The sequence below is a fragment of the Chrysemys picta genome, chromosome 1 (genome assembly GCF_011386835.1).
Source record: "Chrysemys picta bellii isolate R12L10 chromosome 1, ASM1138683v2, whole genome shotgun sequence".
NCBI classification, from domain to species: domain Eukaryota; kingdom Metazoa; phylum Chordata; order Testudines; family Emydidae; genus Chrysemys; species Chrysemys picta.
Genome location: NC_088791.1, coordinates 258,884,575 through 258,910,441, shown reverse-complemented (window position 1 = coordinate 258,910,441; position 25,867 = coordinate 258,884,575). Strand labels below are relative to the sequence as shown.

The 25,867-nt window shown below is 42.1% G+C and overlaps 1 protein-coding gene across 5 annotated transcripts in view; it reads right to left on the bottom strand.

Annotated features, from left to right (window-relative positions):
- UGGT2 (UDP-glucose glycoprotein glucosyltransferase 2) overlaps positions 1 to 25,867 on the bottom strand; it is a 302,913-nt gene that overhangs the window by 91,211 nt on the left and 185,835 nt on the right. For all 5 annotated transcript variants that reach the window (XR_010597726.1, XR_010597727.1, XM_065581050.1 and 2 more), the window contains 4 exons: positions 21,859 to 21,986; positions 9,718 to 9,813; positions 7,218 to 7,320; positions 1,929 to 2,008 (listed from right to left, as the gene is read on the bottom strand). Coding sequence is in view for 3 of the 5 variants with exons in the window: in XM_065581050.1 (XP_065437122.1) it covers positions 1,929 to 2,008; positions 7,218 to 7,320; positions 9,718 to 9,813; positions 21,859 to 21,986 (407 nt within the window). In the remaining 2 variants the exon portion in view is untranslated. The remainder of the gene's footprint in view (positions 1 to 1,928; positions 2,009 to 7,217; positions 7,321 to 9,717; positions 9,814 to 21,858; positions 21,987 to 25,867) is intronic.

Sequence of the window (25,867 nt, the reverse complement as noted above, 5' to 3'; positions counted from 1 at the left end):
ACTACCAGTTAATTTCCACTGCAGTTTGAGGTTTTGGTCCTAATATTCAAAACGATTAATGGATCAAGCCTAGCTGCAATAAAGACTGAATTTTGAATTACAAACCACCACACCAACTGCGCTCCTCCAGGACAAGGTAGATCACAAAGGCCAGGACAAAGGTGCAGGAGACCTGGGGACAAAGCATTCTTAATCAAGGGGATCCTGTAAGGGATAAAGATAGATTCCCTGGTGTCTGAATCTAACAATCAGAACCATCTACATTTTCATGAAGTTTCTGGGGACTAAAGAGAGACTGTGGGCTTGTCTAGTCAGTGAGTTTGTGCACAACAAGCTCTGCTGTAAATCACTTAGATTTACTCTGCTTTGAAATGGGAGTAGATCAAAGTGCACTAGGGAACTCTTGCGATAGCAGAGTCCACACAGCCTGTTAGTGCACATCATACTAGTGCATTGTAGATTTATTCACCAGTTTCTATGCAGTAGCTCACCATCTAAACTAGCCCTAAATGAGAAAATCCAATACTGGAAGTGTAAACTCTCATATGCAAAACTTAGGGCTCTCCTGTGGCAGATGAAAGTATGTGACCACTTCAACCACAGACATCAGAAAGTCTCCTGCAGACAAAGAGCTTTTGCCGATACAGCTATACCAGTATAGCTATACCATCAGAGACTGTTAGTGGAGCTGCAGCTTATATCGGCATAAGAAGATTTTTTTGTCAGTATAGGTAAACTGCCTTCTCAAACAACATAAGCTATATTGGCAAAAGGACTCTTGCAGATATAGCTGCATCAACACAGTGGGGCTTGCCGGCATAACTATGTCGGTCAGGGTGCAGATTTTTTCACACCCCTGACCGAGATAGATATGCTGACAAATCTTTGTGATGTAAACCTGGCCACAGTCACTAGGGTTGTTGAAAGTCTTCACTCTCAGTGTACTTTTCTTTATCCATCTGTTCAGTCTTTTGAGATCTATCGATTCTTGTAATCCTCCCATTTTTTAAGAACAATGAAGATAGAGCACACACCAAAGGATCATTGTTCTGAGGAAACTGGCTTTAATATCCCTATATATAATAGGGATAATAAGAGAGGGAAAGAAGAACAGATGCAGGGGAGCATTGAATTCCAGGGAATAACAGTAGCAGAAAACTTCCAATACTATCTGTCAAAGATTGTGAGGGCTCAAGAATCTTGAAAGTGAGCCGTCCTGTCTTTTAGAAAGATGGCTGGTTGATGGCACATCCTAGAGCAGTCATGCTAAGATTTTACAGGTGCTTCTGACCTTTGTGTTGGTTCTACAGTTTCACGACTTTCCTTAGAATAAGAGTTACATTTCTTTCAAAATGTTTATTGAAGAAATAGTCTTGAGTTTTGCAAAAGGGACAAGCACAAGTACTTTTTCTAAGACTTTTCTAAGTGTTATTCTAAATGAGCACCTTCATGCAAAATTAAGTGAAACAATTTGATGGGTTACAGAAGAGAATAAAATGGAAATACTAAAGAACAAGGAGGAATTCCATAAATGCTTTAAAGAAAGAATGAGGGCCAGTAAATGAAGCTGATATTATGCATTTTAGTTAAAAGACCCCATGTGTAGCTCTCTCAACTCTTTTTGATGTTTGAGAGATTAACTGTTGCAGAAAAAACAATGGACAAGAAACTTTGAATCAGTGTTTTTAAATGTAAATATTTTTGTGATTTTAAATTGGAAAAATGTATTCTCATTAATTACTTTAATCTCACACAATATATCTTGTTATGTATAAACTACCACAGTACTATTCAATTTAATATTAATCCAGGAGCAGGAATCAGCCTCCCTGAACTATTACTGACTCTTGAGGAGATTGTATCACTGCAGCTTCTTTTAGTCATATTATATCACATATCTCAAAGAACAGCTACAGTTTCTTACTCACCTCTTCAAAGGTACTTCTGACAACTTAGATCTAGAGTTCATAAACAGCCTCAGTTTCATGTTGACAATATCTCCAAGTACCTAATAGAAAAGAGAATTTTTCCATATTAAAAAATGGGTTTGGGTAGTTAATCAAACTTCTTTGGCTTTGAAAACAAACTATTTTCTTGACAAATCTTTTTTCCCTCTGTGATGCGGTGTATTAACTCCACACTAGAACTGACGGGGTTAAGGAGCAGTTCTCAGCCCAGGTGACTCCATTCCCCTGAACCTGCAGACCATGCTCCAGCTAGAGCAAGGGCTTTAAATGGAGCCAGACAAATCAGATGGGGGTAGATGAGGGAACAGGGCAGATCTGCCCTGAAACCTCCTGACCAAAGCTGCTACAGAAGTCTCCACTGGGAAGGGAGGAACTACCTCAGCAACTCCCAAACTGTGGATCAGTAGATGGGGTCATGGATCCAAGGGGCAAGATTTCGCTTGTGAGACAATGATGGCCACAAACATGTCTGGGCCTACTCCACAAATGTCGCACCTCCTAGCCTGACATTTGTGGAGCAGATCCAGGCTGTGTGGAGGTGGCTGTGCGAGCGCCACTTGGCCATTAGCACCATCCAGCTGTTCAAGTATCCATGTGAGAGACTTGAATCCAGAAGACCCTTATTTGTGGGCAGCAAGCGTATCAACAGAGCATTCTCTCTGCTTGAGCTGGTAAGAGCCTATGCTACCAGCTCAGGGGGAGGGATAGCTCAGTGGTTTGAGCATTGGCCTGCTAAACCCGGGGTTGTGAGTTCAATCCTTGAGGGGGCCACTTGGGGATCTGGGGCAAAATCAGTACTTGGTCCTGCTAGTGAAGGCAGGGGGCTGGACTCGATGACCTTTCAAGGTCCCTTCCAGTTCTAGGAGATGGGATATCTCCATTTATTTCTATTTCTTACCCTTTTCTGAGATGGGAATCTGCAATGTCTTGTAAGCTCCTTAAGGCAGGGCTCATATCTTCCTTTATATGACCTTGAGTACCCTGTTGGCACTCAGTAAAGAACTGTTTTAAGTCGCTGTCTCTGTGCTGCAAACTCCTGGCTGACAATGAAATTATTTAGCCTCCCACACAAGTGATGACTGAGCATCTCAGCCAGATGAATCAACAGTTTGAAACCTTTTCCCCCTGATTTGGACATGTTAAAGTCTGACTGTGTGTGAAATCCCTTTCATTGCAAGCCTGATGCCATGGATCTGCCAGCAGCTCAAATCAAACAGCTCATCAAAATTTCCTGCAATCGAGCCTTGAGAGGAACCTAAGTCCAACTTTCTCTCCCAGAGTTCCGGTTCACTGTCAAGAATGACTATACTGCAATCTCAACACATGCCTTGAAACTGATGGTGCCATTTGCAAGTACATATATGTGTGACGCTGGATTCAGTGCGCTTGTGTCCATCAGGCCACAATATCCATTTACCATTGTAAATGGATGTCACATCAAAATGGATTGTAAATCCATTGTAAATGGATGTCACATCAAATATTAGATGTACAATTTCTAACATGCTGCCGGACTTTGAGAAGCTGTGTCACAACATGCAAGACCATGTCCCACATTAAAGAGCACTAATTAACATGCTGAATTCCTTGAATTGCTTGGTCACTGTATTGCCTGTGCTGACAGTAAGTCTCAAAATGGGGTCATGCAGGCAAAAAGTTTGGGAACCCAGGCTGAAGATTGTTACCCTCACTTTTTTCCCTTTTGCTATCTTAAGCTGGACGTTGAGACTGTGGTGGGGGGTGATGGTAGGAAATGGTCCAGGGAGGCAGTCTTGAGATATGCCCTGGTGCCTGACATTGGTTGTCTCTCATAGGGCCCTGGGTCAGAGTCTGGTGGAGTGGGAGGGCTTGGGGTTCCCTAACCAACACCCTTCCACCCCTCTCAGAAGTAAAGAGAAGAAAGAGACACTGGAAGTCTTGTGGCAAGGGCAAGCCACCTACAGGAGCTAGGAAACAGACTGAGGCTCCTTCCGTTTTAAGGACACAGGACCCTCTACAGTTCATTGGATACTGCTTCCGCTAAAAAGGGAGTTGAGCTAAATTGGGCTGAGCTGCCACCCACCAAAAGTCAAGCCATCCCAGTTCTGGAGGAGTTGCCAACAGGAGGCACCAGAGACCCAGGGGGAAATTGAGGGTCAACGACTTAAGCACTAGGTAATGCCACTGCTAAGCCCGGCCTCCTGTCAAACCCTTTCTAAAGCTTCAGTAACAATCAGTATACATCTTAAGAATTCTTTCAGTTCTAAGTATCTGCATTAAAGAAAGATTATTGTCAGTTAAGTTAGGTAAAATATAGACCTGCCCTAAAATTAGTTCTGATCCAGCATGGAATGTCCTCCATATTCTAAATTTTAATACGTTTTTCTCCAAAATATTAACAAATTTTTTTTTTAGAAACAGCTGTTGTCTTCATCTCCTTGCATTATGTATTAAAACTTCTTTTAATCTGTACCTCCCAGTTTAAAGATAATGTTTTCTCTCTTATGAAATCTATGTTGGTTCTGCAACAGCAAAGTAGCAAACATTCAAGAATTATGCTGATATTACCAATGATAGATTAAACTCTTCATCCCAGAATTTTTGAAGCATTTCCACCTACTCTCTTATTTCTTTCTATCTGTTTGTAGTCATTTCTAATGCACCCATCTCCATAGTATTGGTACATAGTTGCTATTTACAAAATGAGAATAAAACTTCTTGCTCACATTTCTTTTGTTCTGTGGACAACTCAATGTTTAATGCTGAATTCTCTGGTGATTATATAAAGGAAAGCAGATAAATATAACAGCAATTAAAACTGGAAGGTTAACACTGTTCAGAATCATAAGGCTGTTTTCTAGTATACTTAGGCTGCATTTGGTTCAAGGAATCTAGTTTGGCTTACTAAGTGTCATACTTTCTCAGACTAGTTTTTGAATTATCTGGAACTCCTAACTGTGACTTTGTAACCTAACAAAAGCCTGTTCATCTTCTTATAGTCTTAATACACGACAATTTAAATTTTCTCCAATACAGTATCATGAGACTAGTTTGAAGTGACTACCAAATGACACAAGGTACTATAAAAAGGAATACTTTCACCAGAGCACACAAATCGAATGATTTTGATTAAACTGCTCATAAATGATGGGGACACTAATCATTTACTGGTGGATGACTCCTTAATTTTTTTGTTGCACTACATAACATACAGGATTTATGCCACGGATAGTTACCATTATTATTATTTGTAGAACACCGGGAAAATGTTTGGTGCTTTACAAAACAATATATAAATATAAACCCAGCACAGAAGAGCTTATGGTCTTGATGCCAGACATATACAAGACAAGATACCCAGAGATGGCCGAACTTAAAATCTTTTTCCTTTAGGTTTTATATGTGTATGTGCTTATTTAAACAAACACACTCTTCTGGAGGAGGTGTAATGGTTTAATGTTTGTAGGGCATAATGAAATAGGCAGAGCTGAATAGTTTTTCAAGAGAAAATGTAGTTTCTGAATATTTTTATTTGGTTTGTTAAACTGACTCAAGATGTTTTGTTCTGACTCATTTCAACATTAAACTGCAACTCCTATCACTGCAAGTTGCCTCTTGGGAGATTAAGTTCAGGTCTCCATTCTCTCTCGGGCTGGGCTCCCTAGGTGGGTGGCATCTTTCATGATGCAAGGCAGCCTCCCCCTTTGACTAAGTGGCATTGTGCACCATGGAAGTTACACAGCTGCAGGTATATCATGGGAGATGTATTTGAGCCAGGGAGTCCAGTTCATAAAGGAGAACAGGAACATCAGACCTGAACTACAACTCTCAGGAGGCAATGTACCACAACAGGAAAATACAGTTTGTGCATCAATCCAAAACAAAAATATTTTGATTCAGAAACATAATGTTTCATTTTGATTGAAAATGCTGAAACTTAATATTTCATCACTTCTGAACTGAATTTTTCAGAACGATTTGTTCTCTGACAAATTGATATTTCAACCTTTTGTTCCAATTTGGGACAAAAACAAATGTTGAAATATCAGAATTTCCCATGAGATCAAAATTTTGCTTAGCTTCATCCTCAGGAGAGTTATGAGTGAGAAGCAAGTGGGAGTCCAGTGTACCGAGATTGGAAGGACATTCCATGCACAGGGAACATAATGGGAAAAGGCATGAAAATGGGAGTTGAAAAAAGAAACAACTTTGTGAGGCTTGCATCACTTTCAAGGGGAAGGAGGTAAAACAGACTGCAACAGGAATTAAGATATACTAGGGCAAAATTGTGGAGGGCCTTGAAGTCAAAGCAAGAAATTTAAATTTCACATGGGTAGTCTTAAAGGAATGGCATAATATGACTAATGAGAAAGGAAGGTAATTTTAGCAGCTTTGTATCCATGGTATTCTCAAGATCAGGGGTTCTCAACCTTTTTCTTTTTAAAGCCCGCCCATCCACAGCCCACCTGTGCCAGAACAATTGTTTTTCTGCACATCCAGTAGATTAAAAGCTATATTAAATTGAAAGTCATACAGTTAAACACACATACGCATAATATAAAAAAGAAATGGATAATATAAGTCCACAAATAAAAAACTGAAGATTAAGTTCAAATACTTATATGCCTGTATTTCCACACTGCGCGGGGCTGAAGCCCAAGCCCAAGTCATGCCGCAGGGGGCTCCCTATGGTGTGAGGCCCCAGGCAATTGCCCTGCTTGCTACCCCCTAATGACTGCCCTGCTGAAGCCAATAGGTTTCAGCATATCATGCAGGAAAATTAACATGCTCTCTGGTTAAGGGGGCGGGGGGAGCCAATGTGTCCAGACAGAGCAAGGGGAAACAACATTTATTTTCTGTATGCTCTCTGATTTATTTTAGCAGACCCTCTGAAAACTGCTCAAGGCCCCCCAGGGGGCCATGAAACCCCAGTTGAGAACCGCAGCTCTAGATAATCAACAGTTACACACAATAGAGGACTGTTCTTGCATATTCTTAATAGCACTAGCCACCCAAAGGAACATCCATTCAAGCACTGAAATGAGGTTAGATTTTATGGATATATCTTCTAATGAAGACATTCATTTTTTATATCGTTAAACATATATTTGACCATTTAAGTTAAACTAATCTGTCAGATAAATGTTAGGCTGTAATTTTTTTTTTTATATATTTCAGTACATACATGTAAAAATAAGAAAAACAAAAACATGCTTAGTACAAGATAAAGTACACAAAACTACAAATTAAAAGAAATTGCCATCATCTTACAATCAATAAATGTGCCATCTTCTGTGCTTCTCTTGTTAAAGGATCAACAATAGCAATAACATCATAGAATGGTTCATTCTGTTGAGGATCTATTTTTACTATGCTGTTAAAAAAGATGTAAAACGTAAGTGAAATGAAAAATTCTAAATTAAACTTGTGGAAATAACAATCATCAACGGTTTTCTTAGTTCTGAATTTATCATATTTTTAGCACTTTACATCACCTTTAAGAATTTTTCAATATAAGACATTGCTCCAAACATTTATCAGAGTCTCCTTGTGAAGTGTCCAGAAAAGCATAGTATGAACAGAAATACTTACCTTTCTGTTCATTATAAACTTTTCATGAAAGCAATATCAGCCAGAATCTTCCTCAGGTTTCCATCACCACAGTGTAGTGGTGTGGCCGCCTACCGAGCGTTCCTTTGGAGCTGACTTTGGGACTCCTCCCACTGTAGCTGGTTGGAAAACTGTACCTCCTGCTGCTTTTGCAAAAGTTGCAGGAGGAAGGTCTGGGTCTTTTGCTACTGATCAGCTCATAGACAATTTTCTCCATCCTTCCTATATCCATTTCGCTCCTTGGGGGGAGGGTCTTTGATCCTGCTGACTACACAAGTTTGTGGCTGCCTACTGAGCACCTCCTCATAGCCAGGGGTTGCTTTACAGACATCCTGCCCCTATTACCCGCTCAAATACTCCAGATAGTCTATTTTGTAACTCATAGTAGCCCTTTCTTGGGCTAGTTTAATGTCAAATAAAATTTACACAAACCTCAGAAACCTTAGTCATAAAATAATCCAAACAGTCTTTAATATAATGTCCAAAATCATAAGCCCAACCTGAAACCACCAGTCCCCAGCACCACTTTATCCCTTTCTCTAACCTGAATCATCAGATTTAGAAAGTATCATCAAGGGTCAACAGTGACAGAAATTTGATTTAAAACATTAATAAAAATGTTAAATACAATAGAATGGAGGAACTTGTTTGTCCCTCCTAGACAAGGATTTGTTTTGACAAACCAGATTAAAAGGAGATAATGTATTAATCAGAGGTCCTTGATTAGAGGAAGCTGGAGCCATAGGAATGAATAGTAGGCCCTCATTAAATGCATAAGATAATAAATCATGCATTGCAAATATGATTAGTGAATTCCCACTATTTTTCACTAAACAACGTATCAGTTAGGTGCTGCCAGGAGTGTAGCCAGTGCGAGTGATGTTTCACATCCTACAATCCCATGGGAGAGTACTATGTCACCTCAGGTTCTCAGTGTGTTTTGATCCAGGGCTAAGGTACTTGCAACTGGCTGCTGGTGCTGCTCTTCTTCCTCTCACTATACTACAAAGGCAGGGCCAGACTCAGTACGCCATGGCAGTTTTTCCAAATGAAACTGAACAGGAACTTGGGAGTGATGATTACAGGAGGATAAATGAGTCTTTAGGAAGGTTCTTCTGTTACTCTCTTCTTCGGACATGGTTCTAATGCTGCCCTTTCTGCCTTTAAAAACTCAACCAGTTTCTGCAACTAGTCATTGGAAGAAAGTAAAACTAAAGATGGCTACCATGAGCTTACCATTAATGAGAAGACAGGAGTCCCCCTCCTCTTGCCTCACACTTCTTGTCCTTCCAATAAAGATTTACAGATGTGAACCTTAGTATTTTCCAGTTTCATTTAGCAACAGAAAGATGCCAGTGGCATACTGACTTTCATTGGCTCCTCATGTTTCGGGTCAATGAGATGGGGTAGCAACAAACACAGACACTTAAACTCACTGCTTAAGGCTCCCAAACAAATGTAAATCTGCCTGCTGGCTTTTAATATATTCTTGTAGCAGCCAAAGCACAACAGTGAGAACCTACCCACTCCTATTGCAAATAGAGTTGGTGGTGAGAGCAGTACCATCATCCATCTGCAGGTGACATAGTCTTGTTTGAGGACAGTGCTGAGTGCCAGAAGTGTGAGCAGAGGTGACATGCTGCTAATCCCTGACTCCAGGAAATGAATAACATATATACTAACCTTGCAAACAATAATCAGTAATCCACAAAATTCAATAATCTCTACTGGGGCTTTCCACATCAGTGCAGATTAGTGAGGCTCTCTTGTAGCTGTAGTTTTCCTGTGATTTTGTTTAACTACTTTCAGGTTTTTAAATTAGTAAGTAAATATAATGTTCTGATTCATCTTCTCTCCCAGTACCCCCACTTCCACTCAATATAATTCTATTTGTCACTTTTTTCAGTGTTGATTAGAAATAGATAAAATGTGTCAATCTTTTGCCATTACTGACTAATATACGAGCAGTAAAATTAAGATGGACTGTGTTGCTCACTGGTTTCCTGAACTGTTTATACAATCACAAAATCAGTTTCTTCTTTTAAAACTACAAATGTTTACTGAAGTTCTGGAAGACTGGATACAGTACTTGAAGCATTAATAATGTTTAATATTAAGATGCAATAGCTATATATACATTATGATGAGAGACTGAACTTACCTGTATTGCTCTTTGAGAAATTCAACATTTTGTCTAATGACTGTTTTAGGCAATGAAGAGAGAAGGGCATCCACTTTCATAATCAAATCACTGCCACTAGTACAATAAAACAAACTTAGTTAATATGTGACTTTTCTAATAAAAAGGGAATAAAAGATTAATTTTCAATGTATATCTGTGTGCATAAAAGACTGCAAAAATATGTCAAGTAACAGAGGGGTAGCCGTGTTAGTCTGAATCTGTAAAAAGCAACAGAGGGTCCTGTGGCACCTTTAAGACTAACAGAAGTATTGGAGCATAAGCTTTCGTGGGTGAACGTCTGATGAAGTGGGCATTCACCCACGAAAGCTTATGCTCCAATACTTCTGTTAGTCTTAAAGGTGCCACGGGACCCTCTGTTGCTTTTTGCAAAAATATGATTCTTTAAGGACACCATAGTCACAAGATTTTTAATCTTGAGTCTCTAAGCCTTTAGAATGTGACTGACCAAGAACTACTAAATCTATAGTTCTGGAGAGATGTGCCCCTCTATACATTTACAAGATGGAATATGCAGTCCAGCAGTTTAAATGGTAAAATCCACTTGTATCCACAACTCTCTGTTTCTTTCTTTCTGTTGTTCACTGAAAAATTCCCTCTGACAACTCCCATGAGCAGCCACAGCTAATCAGTCCATCTTTTGGCTGCATCTTATTTATTCCTAGAGTTTCCGCGCCATTTTAAATGAATTTTTAACTGTTTTATCTCCATCATTAATTTTCTTCTGTCATTTAAAAAACAAACTACAGTTAGCTACCACTGATACTGATATGAGTGCAGTGCTTAGTCAGGATCATGAAACAAGGCTTCGACCAATAGCACATGCATGTAAAATCTTAAATGGAGTGGAGCAGGAATTTACCCCATGTGAGAAAGAAGTGTTAGCATTAATTTGGGCCCTACAACATTGGGAATATTCTATATTTGATAGGACTGTCCCCAGTGTTTCTTAAAACATCCCACTCTCTGGTAAAGTATGTGCTGACAGGAAAGACTAATGACGGTCATGTTTCTAGTGCCCAGATAGCTAAGTGGACATTAGCATTATTAAATAAAAATGTGAGCATGGAAAAGGTGCCAGTTCTAGCTCCAGTTTCATATGGTCTTATGGTAGAAGAGGAACAGCACGAGTGCCCCCTGCTTGGAATCCCGCCAGGGGAATCTTTATTGTTCCGAGGTGAAGCACTGTTAGGGGATAGCAGAAAAAGTGGATGTAATCTGGTTTGTGGATGGGTCTAGCTATTATAATGAAGGAAAACCATACACATGATATGCTGCAGTAAGCGTGTCAGATGGGATTGTTTCTAGGGAACAGTGTATACCTCACTCAGCACAAGCAACTGAAATTGTGGCAATAGCAATAGCACTGGGAAATACACCAATAGATAAGAGGGTAGCTATCTTCACAGATTTTGAGTGGGTACTAAGAATTGTAGTAGACTGAATGCCCCAGTGGAAGAAAAGAGGAATGAGATCAGCAGATAACAAGCCTATTGCACATGCTGGGAAACTGTCTTATCTTTGGCACTTAGCACAGCAGAGAACACAGCCACTAGAAATGGGAAAGATAAAGGCTTATAAGAAAGACACTAAGGAGGCTCAGTGAAATAACAGGACAAATGAGGAAGATAAGGCAGGAACCAAGAAGGGGACATTGTGGCAGCCACAACTCCAATTAGCGCCAATAGCAATAATAGGCGGGCATAAAACAGAACAAATAGATCTAATATTCCTACAGAAAAGAGATCCAGAAACAAAAAGGCTTGTAACTAAAGTGGAACATCAAGAATGGAAAATTTGGCAGCATGATACAGGATTGGTTCTAGTCACCAAAATGAGAGAGAACATGCCAATGTCGGTTGCCCCAACTGAAATAACTTCTGAGATGATTACCCTAGGCCATAATAATGTACACCTGGACACGGAGAAAACTCTCAGCAGAATGCAAGCAGCAGGGTGATGCCCAAATATGACACCTGATATAGAGCAGTATGTAAATAATTGCTTGCCTTGTGCTTCCAATAATGCAGATACTAGATTGGTAAAAGGACTCTTCGGTCACCAAAGAATGCAAATTGATATTAGCCCATTAGCTAAAACTGCAAAAGGGAATCTATATTGCCTAGTAGTAGTGGATGCATTTACAAAAAGGGTTGAAGCGATACCCACAAGAAACAATACTGAGCTAACTACAGCCCACATTGTAGTTGAGCAAATAATAACATGATGGGATGTTCCCCAAGAGACTGATTCTGATCAAGGACCACATTTTGTGGGAGAAACCACAAAGAGACTCTGCCAAGCATTTGGTATTAAGCAAAGATTACATAGAACAGGACACTGTCAAAGCTCAGGACAGGTAGAAAGAATGAACAGAACAATAAAAACAGCCCTGAGGAAGGCGGTATTTCAGCAAGGTAAGGATTGGGACCAGAAACTCCCATGAATCTTAATGGCAATTAGTGGAACTATAGCCGTAACTCCATTTAAAGCTATGACTGGGAGAGATATTCAGTTTACTGGACAATGGTGAGTAACCAGAGTGCACCCAGATGAGCTGCAGCCTAGAATGCAGACAGATCAATGGATGCAACTTCTGCTAAAATCTGTAGCAGATACTAACAGGCAAATGGCAGTAGCACTTAAAGCAAATGCAAGGCAAATGGACATGAGCGGCGGGTGGAGCCCCCCTTTGGGGAGGCTAGCCCCTGGCTCTGCCCCTTCTGCCCATGCTCCCCCCAGGACCGGAGCCCCGAACCCCCCCACACTGTGCAGCTGGAGCTCCTCCACCCCATGCAGCTGGAGCCCGGAAACCCTCTCTCCCCCCACAGCCAGAGCCCTGAGCCACTCCCCTGCCCGGAGGAGCCCCGAGTCTCCCTCCCTCCATGGCCAGAGGAGCTCTGGGCCAGCTGGAGCCTTGAGTCGCCTTGTTCCGCAGCCAGAGGAGCCCCAAGCCAGCTGGAGCCCTGAGCCTCCCCTATGGCCAGAGTAGCCCCGGGCCAGCCGGAGCCCCCCAGCTGCACAGGAAAGCTCGTCTCCCCAGATACCAAGCTGCCCCACTGGAAAGCTCTTGTCTCTTCTCTTCTGGAAGAAGAACCTGAGCTTTTGATATGCGCCATGCCGGTTCTGGGATGTCTGAGGAGGCAATATGTGTTACTCAGCTTCCTGGGTTCATCAGTAATCTCCCTGGAGTCCAAACTCCATAGCCTAAAAGATTCAAATGGAACCTTAAAGTCCCTGGAGCTGCATACTCCTGCTATCCCCAATCTCCCCAGTGTTTCTACCCTCCCCAGTCTAGGCAGGACTTCTCCAGGAAACGGGGCAGGAATAACAGATGCAGACCTCCCCAACTTCTGCCCAACCACTTCCCTCCCTCTCCCCCGCTCTTCTCCCTCCCCCCAGCATCTCCTGCATGCAGCCAAACAGCTGATCACGGTGGGTGGGAAGTGCTGGGGAGGAGCTGATCAGCCGGACCCATGGCTGGTGGGAGGTGGTGGGGAAGAGGGGGATGAGTGGCCCCCACTGGTGGGTGCTGAGCACCTACTATTTTTTCCCATGGGTGCTCCTGGGCTGGAGCACCCATGGAGTTGGCACTTATGGAGGAGGGATGCTAGGTCCAGATATAGGACTTGGCCCATACCATTGCATGATCACATCTTGGGTGTGCCAGCAGTATGATCTGGGACCATGGTGACAGGTTCATGAGGTCGGAACACTAAAATTTCCTGGGCCATGTTGGGGCTATCAACATTCGGGTCATGTCCTGTCTAATCTTCCTGAGGACTCTTAGTATGAAAGGAATTGGAAGACAGGTATACCTAGTACTCATGGAATTAGAAACCTGGTGCCCATGGAATTAGAAAAACGTCTGATAGAAAAACATCTGGCTCCCCCTCTAGAGCAGAATCTAAGTCACTTGTTCTGGTCAGAAGCAATCAGATCTAAACCCAGGCACCACCTCCCCTGCAAAAGATATCCCACAAAATGAAGCATTTGATTGACCCTTCATCGTTGTCCAAGCATTGATGACTGAGATGGTCTGCTAAAGTGTTCTGTAGTCTGGGACTGTGCAGGGCCACTGGTGTGATGCAGTGACTGATGCACCATTACCAAAGGGGGACTGCTTTCTAGCACAGCATGACAGGCAAGTTCCTCCATGTTTGCTGATAACAGTACTTTGCTGTGGTGTCCTGGAACACGTGTACTGTGGCACTTTGAAGTAATGGGAGGAAAGCTATACATGCGAAACAAATGGCTCTCAGTTCCAGGATGTTTATTTGAAGATTCATCTCCTGGGAAGACCAGAAAGTGGTCCAAATGGGCTTCCCATTCTGCTGTGGACACATCTGTCACAAGTGTCATGTTGTGGAGAGATGAGGAGAAGGATACTTCACTGCAGACGAGTAGAAGTTCCTTCTACCAATCTCAAGACAGGACTTTCTGGGGAATCATGACTGTATCTATGTGGTATCTGCCAGGTAGCTGCACTGATCTCAACCACTCTTGCATGAAGCACAAGTGAAATCTGGCAAATTGCATCATGCAGGAAGACATGTGACCCATGAGTTTTAGGCAGGTCGTGGCTGATATTCTCAGGTGGAGCTGCAGCTGGTTGATTAAATTTAGAAGGCAAGAAATCTGTCTTGTGACACATACGCTTTTGCCACTGAGGAGTTCAGCACTGTCCCTATGTACTCTGTGTTTCGAGCAGGCGTGAGAATGAAGTTGGCTTTGTTGACTCTGAGGCCTAGTTCAGTGAAAAGGTTGAAGATTATTTGGATCATATTGTTCACCGGTTGCAGTAACTGACCTTGGATAAGCCAGTCATCAAGGTATGGATAGACATTAATTCCTTGCTTACTCAGGAATGCTGCCACCATCACTAGACACGCTGTACGGGTAGCAAGATTTTCCTACATGAAACCAGAGTTATTTCTTGTGGACCAGGTGAATTGCAATATGAAAGTAGGCATCTTGCAAGTTGAGAGCTGCAAACCAGTCCTGAGGATTTAGAGTGGGAATTATGGATAATAGCGTCATCATCCTGAACTTGAAAAAATAGATGAAGTTGAGTCGTTGAGGTTCTAGGAAGGGGTGCCAACCTCTTTTCTTCTTTGGGACCAAGAAATAATTAAAACAGAACCCCCTGCCCTGTAATTCCATAGGCATATCTCCCATTGATCTGAGTTGCAGGAGGGAATCCACTTCCTTCCTGAGGAACATCTTGTGAGAAGCGTTCTTCTGGATTATTCTGAAAAGAAGTAGCAGACAGAGCACTTCTGTGGTATTTGCACTTCCCACAGACAGAAGAGGCACTAAGAGTATATATCATTGAAAGGGATTGCTCCCTCCCAAGAGGGTCAGGTCTTGGATCCAGGGGATTTGGACTCTGCCATGTCATGATGGGGGTGGGAGGGAAGAGGAAGGGAGTGGCACGTGGGCTCAAAACCCCTAAAATCTTTTTTTTTTTTCAATATGCCAAAGGGCTTAAAAGACTAAAACTAACAACTATAACTATCTAGCTGGAAAGATAAATTGTATCTTACAGAGACACAAACACTGCAGATGTTCTATCTTGTAGCCATAGTCACTAAGAAGGAACTGGATCTACAAGGTGCCAAAGGGCAAGCTGGGCACAGGCTACTCAGAAGATTCTAATCTTGCACACATAGGGCACACACACACACCAGAAGTGGAATTCATGTGGACAACTACTCGAAGAACTCATAGATAGACCTGAACTCGTCAAGGAGAAGAGGGAGTCTAGTATATCAAGAATCTGAGTGTCAACTTGAAATAAACAATGTTGTTAAACCCAGATAGTAAATCTCTTTCGCTTGACATAGTATGTATGCCCAATGGAGTCCATTCCATTATGTATGAGTATGTTCTGGACCTCTGAGGAGCAGGTTGTCTCTAATAGTATCAGCCGGCCTGCATCCACATTGTGAGGTGTAGGGAAGATGGATCCAGATGGAGATTTTGCCCATCACTTTCTAGTATTAACTCTAGCTGAAGAGATAATTTGGTTGGAGGCCAAATAAAGAGATTCAATAGGTCTGACAACCAGAATTACCTTGGCCAGGCCGGTGCCAACCTGACCATCTTGGCTGAGTTCTGTCTTAGTTTCCAGTTGGAAAAGTATTTGGAATTATTGGAATTGGACGGCATGCATATATTAGTCTTGAAGCCCAGGGGATAAGAAATGCCTCTGACAGAGAACCCAGGCACTGACCCTTTCTGGATCAGAATCTAAAACATTTCTTATTCTTTTTTGGTGTCTATGGAGGGTCAGCCCCTCTGGTGAATATGTCCTATATGATAGTGTCTTTCACTGTGCTCACTTGCAAATGGCCTGCTGAGATGATCTGCTAGAACATTCTGCAGGCCTAGTAAGTAATGGGTCATTGCAGTAATTTTCTATCAAATCCAGTACTTCTATAGATGCACAAATTATTGAGAAACGGGGGTGGCTCTTGCTCCCCCTTGCCTATTGATATACACCATAACAGTGGTGTTGTCTTACATAATCTGAATGGTTAAGCCTTTCAGAACTGGTAGGAATTTTGTGCAAGCCTGATGAATGGCCCTCAGCTTTAGGATATTGGTTGAGTTTTCTGAGTTGATCAGAGACCTTGAGTGTCCCTGAAGCCTGAGACAAACTCTTACTGATGACCGAGGTTAGGCTCATAACTGTTTGATCAGACCAGGGGTCAGCAACCTTTCAGAAGTGGTGTGCCAAGTCTTCATTTATGCACTCTAACCTAAGGTTTTGTGTGCCAGTAATACATTTTAACATTTTTAGAAGGTCTATCTCTATAATATATAACTAAACTATTGTTGTATGTAAAGTAAATAAGGTTTTTAAAATATTTAAGAAACTTCATTTAAAATTAAATTAAAATGCAGATCTTATCAGTGTAGTGTGATCCTTGCCCTTGCTTTTCCTTGCTGAGTTTTCCAATGTCTGGAACGTATTTGGATACTTTAAGCTGCACACAGGCTTCTGAATGATCAGTTGTTAACCGGCTCCAAGAGGGACAGAGGATAGATTTCATGTGTGAAAACGCCTGTTCACACAGGTACGTGGATCCAAATGCTGAAAGCACTGCAAATGCAATTTTCTTCAAACAGTTAAATTTTACTGGCAGGGATGTCCAGCAGGTCAGAAAGAGGCCCCATGATCTCTCTCAGTACTTTTAAGTGCACTCCGCAGATCTCCAAACTTTGATGCCCACAAATCTGAGCTTTTTAACTGAATGAGCTGCATTTCGAAATCTTCAACATCCATCCACTGAAATACAGACAAATCCAAGTTGCTTTCGTTGAACTTTTCAGGTTTTAATTAAAAAAGAAAGCATTGGGCCAAATTGCTGGAAATCTTGAAATCTGTCAGAAAATTCTGGTTCCAGTTCTTGCATGTACATTCCAATCTCATCAACACTGACGGTGCAACGTGTCGATAGCTCTTATGTGTTGGAAGTAGCGGAAACTCAAAGTTTGAATATCCCAAGAAAAAACTGCTAGTTTTACAACAAATGCCTTCCCCAATGCCCTACACCCTGGAGATGGAGGTTGAGTTCGTTTAGGTGAGCGGTGATGTCAGTTAGAAACAGAGCTTGCACAGCCATTTGTCATCATCCAATTTGGGGTAGTTTTGTCCTTTTTCCGACAAAAAGGCCTTGATTGCATCAAAACAGTTTACAAAGCGCACCAAAACGTTGCCATGACTTAGCCACTGAATGTTGCTGTGAAGTGGAATGTCATTATAAGCACTGTCCATCTCTTCTACCAGTGCTTGAAACGGTCTGTGAGTCAAAGCAGGTCAAGCAACAAGGACATTCACAATTTGCACCACTGCATTCATGACATTAAGCAGCTCTGAATTAGAGATTTTAGCACACAGGTTTTCTTGATGGACGATACAATGAAATTTGACTATCAGGCGGCCAATTTGATCTTCAAGTAACTTTACAAATCCCTTCTGTTTTCTGACCATGGCAGGAGCACCATCTGTTGTCACACAAAATATTTTTCTGATGTCAACTCCTCGTTCTTCAAAATGATATACAAAAGTTTCTGCTATATCTTCCCCCTTTGTTGTGCCATGCAGGGGTTTTAGGCAACAAAGTTCCTCTTGGATTTCATCGGAAGCACAATATCTTGCAACAACTGCCAAACGTCGAACGTTGTTTATATCTACACTCTCATCAACTGCAACGCTAAATACTGCTGTATCTTTTAATGCAGTCGTCTGCTTTCGTTAATGTTTTCTGCCATTTCGCTTACGCGTCTCTCAACTATTCTGGCAGAGACAGGCAGTTCTTTTATTCTAGATATGCATCTTTATTTGACAAATCATTGACCAAAACCTCCAAACTGCTGAGAAAAAGTTCTTTCATATATTCCCCAGTACACTGTTCCACCTGATGTGATAGTGATGTAAGCAGCAAATCAGGACTTAAAAATATCCCAGTACAGTGGCTCTGGAACAATTTTTAAGGTGGGGGTGCTGAGATGTGCCCCCTCTTGCCCCTGTCTGCACCCCTCATTGCCCCAGGCTGGGGCCAGTGGGCCACAGCTGGGGGGGCAGCTGCAGAGCCTGAGGCCGGCGGCCGGGACCCCAGAATGGCAGCAGAGCCCCCGGGACTGGCAGCGGGCTGAGCGGGGCTGGCAGACGGGATCCCGGGTGGCAGGGGGCTGGCATCAGGGACCCCAGGATGGAAGCAGAGCCCCCAGGACCGGTGGCCAGGACCCGGACACTGTGAGTACCACTCAAAATCATCTTGTGTGCTGCCTTTGACACACGTGCCAGAGGTTGCTGACCCCTGGATCAGACATACTATGGTGTCAAATCTTTCTTGAGTCAGATAAGCCTGTGCTGTGGTGAAGTCCAGTATTGCCCCTATAAATTGTATTGTTTGGATAGAAACTTAACACAAACTTTTCCTTGTTGACTCTCAGTCCTAAGGAGGTGAAAGGCACAGTACCTGACGAATGGCGTAGTTCAAATGCTAAGGAGATCTCCCCCAAATGAGCCAGTAGCCTGTGTAAGGAAAACTTGGATTCCTTGTTTTCTCTGGTATGCATCCACTACCGCCAGGCATTTGGTAAACACCAAATGGATCAAATGGCAGAACCCTGTACTGGTAGTGGGAACTGCCTACCTGCAACCTCAGGTATTTCCTGTGGGCAAGATGGATAGCTGTATCAAAGCATGCATCCTGAATTTTGAGAGCTGTTTTCTAATCCTGTGAATATAGATGGAATTACTGCAGCTAGTGTTACAATCCTGAACTTGAACTTCCAGATGAAGGTGTTCAGATGTCTCATGTCCCGAATTGGGTGCCAGCCTCCCTTTAGAAGTATCATAAAGTAATGGGAACAAACTTCATTCCTCCCCCCATAATCAAAGCATTGCTTCCACTGCTCTGAACTCCACTTCTTGATGGGGCATGCTCTCATGAAAGGGGTCTCTCATGACAGCAATCTCTGTATCTTTTTGGCTAATTCAGACTCTGATGTGAGAAGTATACCTGTTTCTGATAGGGTTGAGGCCTAAACTCTGGTGTAAACACTTCCAAAGATTTCACTGTTGCCCTAGAACCTTTCAAGGAATGCAGGGCCTGTTTTGGCCCTTAACAATTTACATCCCTCAAAGGCAGACTTTCTACAGTCAACTGCAATTTCTTAAGTATTCCCGATAACTGTAACCAAGAAGATATCCTCATGGTTATAGATGAAGCCTATGGCTTGGACTTGGATGTGCCTGTTGTCTTGTCCGTTCATGGGCTGCCATCACTGCCAGGCACAGGATGAGTGTAAAATGTATACCTCCACTTTGGATGCTTATACAGACACCAGGTGACTGTCAGAGTAATTTAGCTGGCTCTAGCAGACCTTCATTTATTGGTGTCACAAGTCGTCCAGGAACACAGGTGTGCAAAATGTCCAGAAGCTTATGTGATTTCTCCTGGACAACTTTCATGAGGATCTTGAGTGTATCAACCATGAGACACAGCAGCCCCTGAAAGGTTTTGTAGTCATCAAGCTGCATGTTAGTGGAAGAAGGAATCACAGCCTCATCAGGCAACAAAGAAGAGATGGGAGTTGGAATGTTGTGTTCCTGAGTCTGCAGATCCTCTTCCTCAGAGCCTTGGTCATGTGCATGCTCATCTGGAGGGATCACTGGTTGAGCCATCTGCATTGCTCCCTGCTGCTTTGATGGAGACAGATACCTCACTCTAGATTGAGCTGTTGGTGCTGCCTTCCATGCCAGTTATAAGACTGACAGTGCCCAGTAGGACCAAGGCTGCTGGTAGAAGTATGGAACAGAGGGCCAAGAGCTCTTAGGCCTAGGGTAGTTGTGCCCTATACTCCATTTCAAAAATATGGATCAAACTATCTAGACCCAGGGGAATATGTTGGTGACACCTCCCTCCGGCTATCTGAGTCTAAAGCAAAGAAAGAGTACTCCTCCTCTAAAGTTGAACCAGTACTAGCTCGAGTACATAGTAAGAGCTTAATGAGCCCGAACACATATCACAATGGGCTTGGTACTGAGCCTGAGATAGTTGTCCATATTACAAGTGGAAACTTTACCACAAATAACAGAGGTGACCACAGAAAGAGTTAAATCTCCTGAAGCTATAAAGCCTCCCACAGTACTGAGAAAATCAGTATCATAGGCAGATAAATAGAAGGCATTAGTACTGGAGCGCTTGTACCAATGACACCAATACTGGGAGCTTTGACAAAATTTCAGTATTAGGTGATGCATGAAGCTCCAAATGAACCAGGAATAGAGCAGTGTAACTGGTACTGGAGTGGGTGCCCAGAGGGACCCTTCTTGGGCCTTAAGATACCTTTTTCCGTGGAAGAGCAAAAGGATTTCTGCTTTTAGAGCTAGCACCCAGAGAGGGTGACCTAGATCTATGTCCCTGAGAGGAGCTATTCTCCTTCCTTCCCTTGACTTCAGAAGTTGTACTGGTTCAAGAGGACGATTTTTTAGAAACGTTACTCACAGAGCTGCAAACTGAGGAGCTGACAGGAGCACCTATTGAAGAGAATTGCTTAGGGATTTCAGTCCCATTCACTCCAGGATATGAAGAGGGGCGCATGGTCCCCTACAGCAAAAACAGCTTTATGCCAGTCTATCTTGTCTTTTGTGTTCTGTTTAAGAATGACTTGCAAATAGCAAACCTCTCAGGTATGTGTTCCTCATTAAGGCATAATAAACATCTGGCATGCCCTTCATTACAGGGCATTACTGCCTTGCAAGGAGGACAGTTTCAAGTCCTGCAGACTTTTGTTCCACCATAAGAGCTCAGCCTGGAACCAGGAAAGACTCACAGGAAAAAAAAAGTTTGTTTTGCTTTTCTTTTTTAAAAAGGAAACATTATGAAAAACCTAGAACTAAAGACTAACTAACCAAATAACTATCTAAAGTTATTTACAACTATTTACACAGGAACAGTGAGTGGGAAACTCGGGCTACGGCTACACTAGAAAGTTTACAGTGGCGGAGCTGCAGCAATGCAGCTGCACTGCTGTAAACTAATGTAACCGCTCTAAGCAGACAGGAGAGGTGTCTCCTGTCAGCTTAACTACTCCAGCCCCATGTGCAGCAGCAGCTATGTCAGCGGGAGAGCTGACATAGCACCGTCTACATTGGCTGTCTATACGAGTGCTTAGGTTGGTGTAACTTTTATTGCTCAAGGGGGTTGCTTTTTCACACCCCTGAGTGACATAAGTAATACCGCAGTAAGTGGTAATATAGTCATAGCCTGAGACACTGCCGATGTGCCTACCTGAAGCCACAGGCAGTAAGAAGGAACTAAGGGATACACTCCATGCTTTATGCCTTTGGATGGGAGGCATGAGGACACTTGGAGAACAAGGGAAGTCCCAACAGAAGATGCTGTCCAAAAGAATCCAAACTCGGGCACATGCACACCAAGAGTGGAATACGTATGGACAAACACTGAAAGAAGACCTAGATATCCTCTAGAAGAAAGTGAAATAATTAGTCACAGGTGATAAACTCAAATGAGTCTCACATGCACTTAGACAACAGATTCCCCAAACCCAAAAGTGTTTTACTCTTTAGAGCTGATCCCCATCTCTTTGACAACGCCTTTAATCTTCTCTGCTGATGTACTGAATGTTATCGTTTCCAACAAATGAAAATCTTCAGTATAGAACTCATTTTCATCCAAAGGACCCAGGACCTTAAGAGGAAAAACAAATGACACTATTTTACTAGAAGCTTAGGTTTTCAAAAATATTTCCTCTGAAAGCAAAAAATACACTCCATTTTTAATAAAGTAAAATTTTCAGTATTAAAAATTGCTCTCCTGCATACCACTAGATTTTACTATTTATACAGTATTCATGCTGTGAAAATTCCAGCATTTACAATTTTCTATTAATTAAATTGAACTACAGTATATTTTAAATATACATTCCTTTCAGGTGATAGCCCTAATAGTAAGTAGAAAAAATTCATCAGGCAAACAAGGGATGCATCTATTGTAAAAAACAGTTACAACAGGAACATCCACAAATACGTGTATAAGGCTATCATAGCATTTCCATTATACATGCCTATTTACAGAAATAATAATAATTAATGGAGATCTCCTATCTCCTAGAACTGGAAGGGACCTTGAAAGGTCATTGAGTCCAGCCCCCTGCCTTCACTAGCAGGACCAAGTACTGATTTTGCCCCAGATCCCTAAGAGGCCCCCTCAAGGAGTGAACTCACAACCCTGGGTTTAGCAGACCAATGCTCAAATCACTGAGGCTAGGTCTACACTAACCGCCTGAATCGGCGGGTAGAAATCGATCTCTCGGGGATCGAATTATCGCGTCTCGTCGGGACGCGACAATCGATCCCCGAATCGGCTCTCTTACTCCACCAGTGGAGGTGGGAGTAAGCGCCGTCAACGGGGAGCCACGGAGGTCGATTTTGCCGCCGTCCTCACAGCGGGGTAAGTCGGCTGCGATACGTCGAATTCAGCTACACTATTCGCGTAGCTGAATATGCGTATCTTAAATCGACCCCCCCCACCCCCGTAGTGAAGACCTGCCCTGAGCTCTCTCTCTCCCCCATTATTTGGCAACATACATTCCTTTTAAACAAAAGCTCAAAGAAAAAAAGTGCAAAATTTGAACACAAACCACCACGATCCTGCCTTGTGTTTAGTTGTTAAATCCTATAATACCTTCATTGTGTCCTACATCAGAACTATTTTAGTGTATTGGTGTGCAAAAAGTTGTTTAAAATTTTTTGGGAAATCAATACATTCCATCGTACACATGCCAAAACATATAAGAATATGAATACACACACACACTATTTTCAGTTGTCCAGTCTCAGTGGAAGCAGAAGTAAATGGACAGGTGATGTTTTCAGAAGATTAAGTAGCAATGAAGGGCCTAACCAAAGACACTGGAGGTCAGTGGGAGTCTCGCAGTTGATTTCAATGGGTTTTGGATTGAACTGTAAAATCATTATGGCAAGAGTACAACATTTTTCCATTTCGCTTTAGGAAACTGTTGAAAAGGCAATGGGAGTTGAAATTGGAGTTTTACCACGGACTTCTATGGGGACAGGATTTCATTCTAGGTCTTAGAAGGTCTTATTATTATTCTTAAATAAAACATCAATAACAATAATTGATTGAAAAAGAGAGAAATGTAAAGTGCCCTTTTGGTCAGGAAATTGATTCTGAAAAATTGCATGGTCTTATTCAATATATCTTATTGCTGTGTGCACTTAGGGTCATCTTTTGACATAAAGAAATTTTTCATTGTTTTTTATTCCTTCTAAAACTATAGAGCTGATGCAGCTAACAGAGTGGGTTTGTGATAGGGTGCCTGGCCCTTCTAGGGGTGATGAGGTAAGCCTTGCCTGTTAACTAGAAGTTAACCACTTGCAGATTGTGATCTGGACTCAATTACAATTAGTGATCACAATTGTGGAGGGGTCAGGGAGGACATCATATAGAGGGAAAAGAACTAAGTGAAGGAGGAGACCCTCGAGGGAAGAGTTTCCTCTTTCTGGAAAAGGACTGGCATGCTCGCGAGTATCACAGGGGGTAGGATAAGCTCCTGTGGGAGGCCCTGAGATAGGGCCTGTAAGAAGCAGGTCGGTCTCTGGGGGAAGCTGCCAGAGTCCCTGGAGAGGGGATGCAGTGGGGAAACCTGCTAGGAAGAAGGGTCTCTAGGGAGAAACGCCCAGGGAGGCACTGCTCATCCAAAGGACCAAAGAAGGAACTCTGTACTCCCCAGGAGCAGAGGTGAAGAGCAAGGAACTTCAGCATAATCTGAGGGGCAGAAGGATCTTGTATTTGGACGTTGTTTTGGATTTTTTAGTTGGACTGTTACCTCAGAAGGGGATAGACCATGAAAGAATTAGCCAGAGATAGGCCATCACAGGAGGGCATCACAGGAGGTGCTATAGACTAATACCCTTGCAACGCTATACTATGATGACAGGGAGCACTACAGCAGTTAGTCAAGCTGCTTGCAAGACTGCATTCTATTTTGACTTGTATCAACATAATTGTTTGCTAGGTTCCATTTCAGGACCAAAGTTTGCTCTCTGTTATACCTGTGCAACTTTTTTTACACAAGTTATGCCAATAAGGCAAAATATACTTACTTATGAAACATCTTGTTAATTACTGTTCAAAACCATTTACACAGTATGCAAACTTCTCCCTATTGTCTTAGAAAAAAAGTAAAGAGCTCAGAAATAGTCATGTTATTATCCTGAAAATTTAAATTTCTTTTAAAAATCTTTGTGGTTTTCTAGCAAAAATCCCAAGAAAATGACATAATGCTTTTCAAGTCAGGAACCAGTTTCTAAATGTGTTACAACTAGATCTAGAAGTGTTAAATAGTTGCATTAATTTCAAATAATCATTCATTAACTTTGAAGAACAATTCCACTGTGAAAAGTTATTGTAAAAATATATTAGTAAATCTAAAGTAGACATTTTCAATGCCCTCATCATATCTTGGTGATGTTGCACTGGTATAAATGAAGACTGATTTTGGCTTGCAAATTGTTTAGGCCAAATTTTGTCAATGGAAGTTGTATGTAATACTGGTTCATGCATGAGCCAGAGAGACCCTGGCATGATTTTCAGATTCCATGCTGAGTTTGCCGGGCTGGCAGATAGAAAAATAAAAGGTGTTTTTTCTTATTAACTGAGAAAGTTTGGTATTGAAGTCATTGAGGGATCCACATAGAACCTAACACCAACATTTTTAGTCATCTTTCTAAGAAAAACTGAACATCATTTGTTCATTGCATCAAGGTATGAGGGCAACTGTAGTGCAAGAAAACATAGAACCAAATGCCTTTGACATTAACACGGGGTGAAATGGGTGTGTCTTAGCTCCCATGCTTTCTAACATCTCCTTTTCATTCCTGCTGCTTCATGCATTTAAGGACAGCAATGATGGCATTTATTTTCGGACTAGATGGAGACTTATTCAACACTGCATGGTTCAGAGCGAAAAACAAGGTGAAAGAGCTGGTTCTGAGAGGTTTCCAGTTTGCAGATAATACAGCATTGGTTACCCACAGTGAATATTTCCTGCAAATCTCTTGGGTAGATTTTCTGCATCATGTAAGGGCTTCAGGTTGACAATTAGTTTCAATAAAACTGTAATCATATACCAAGGGGTGGAAGAACCAATGCCTGACATCACTCTGGAGGGTAAAATTTTTCAAGTTGTCAACAGTTTTTGCTACTTGGGTTCTATGATTAGCAGGAATCTTGACCTTCAGACTGAACTGACTAACTGAATTTGAAAAGCAGCTAAGAATTTCGGGCTATTACAGAAATGTGCATGAAATAACAGCAAACTATCAGCTGAGGTGAAGATGTAAATCTACGAGACTTGTGTGCTGTCATCCCCACTTCATGGTTCAGAAATGTGGACTACATATGCTAGGCTCATCAAGAGACTGAACAGCTTCCACATGAGATTTTTTTTTTTTTTTTTTTTTATTTTAATGGAGATATCCCATCGCCTAGAACTGGAAGGGACCTTGAAAGGTCATCGAGTCCAGCCCCCTGCCTTCACTAGCAGG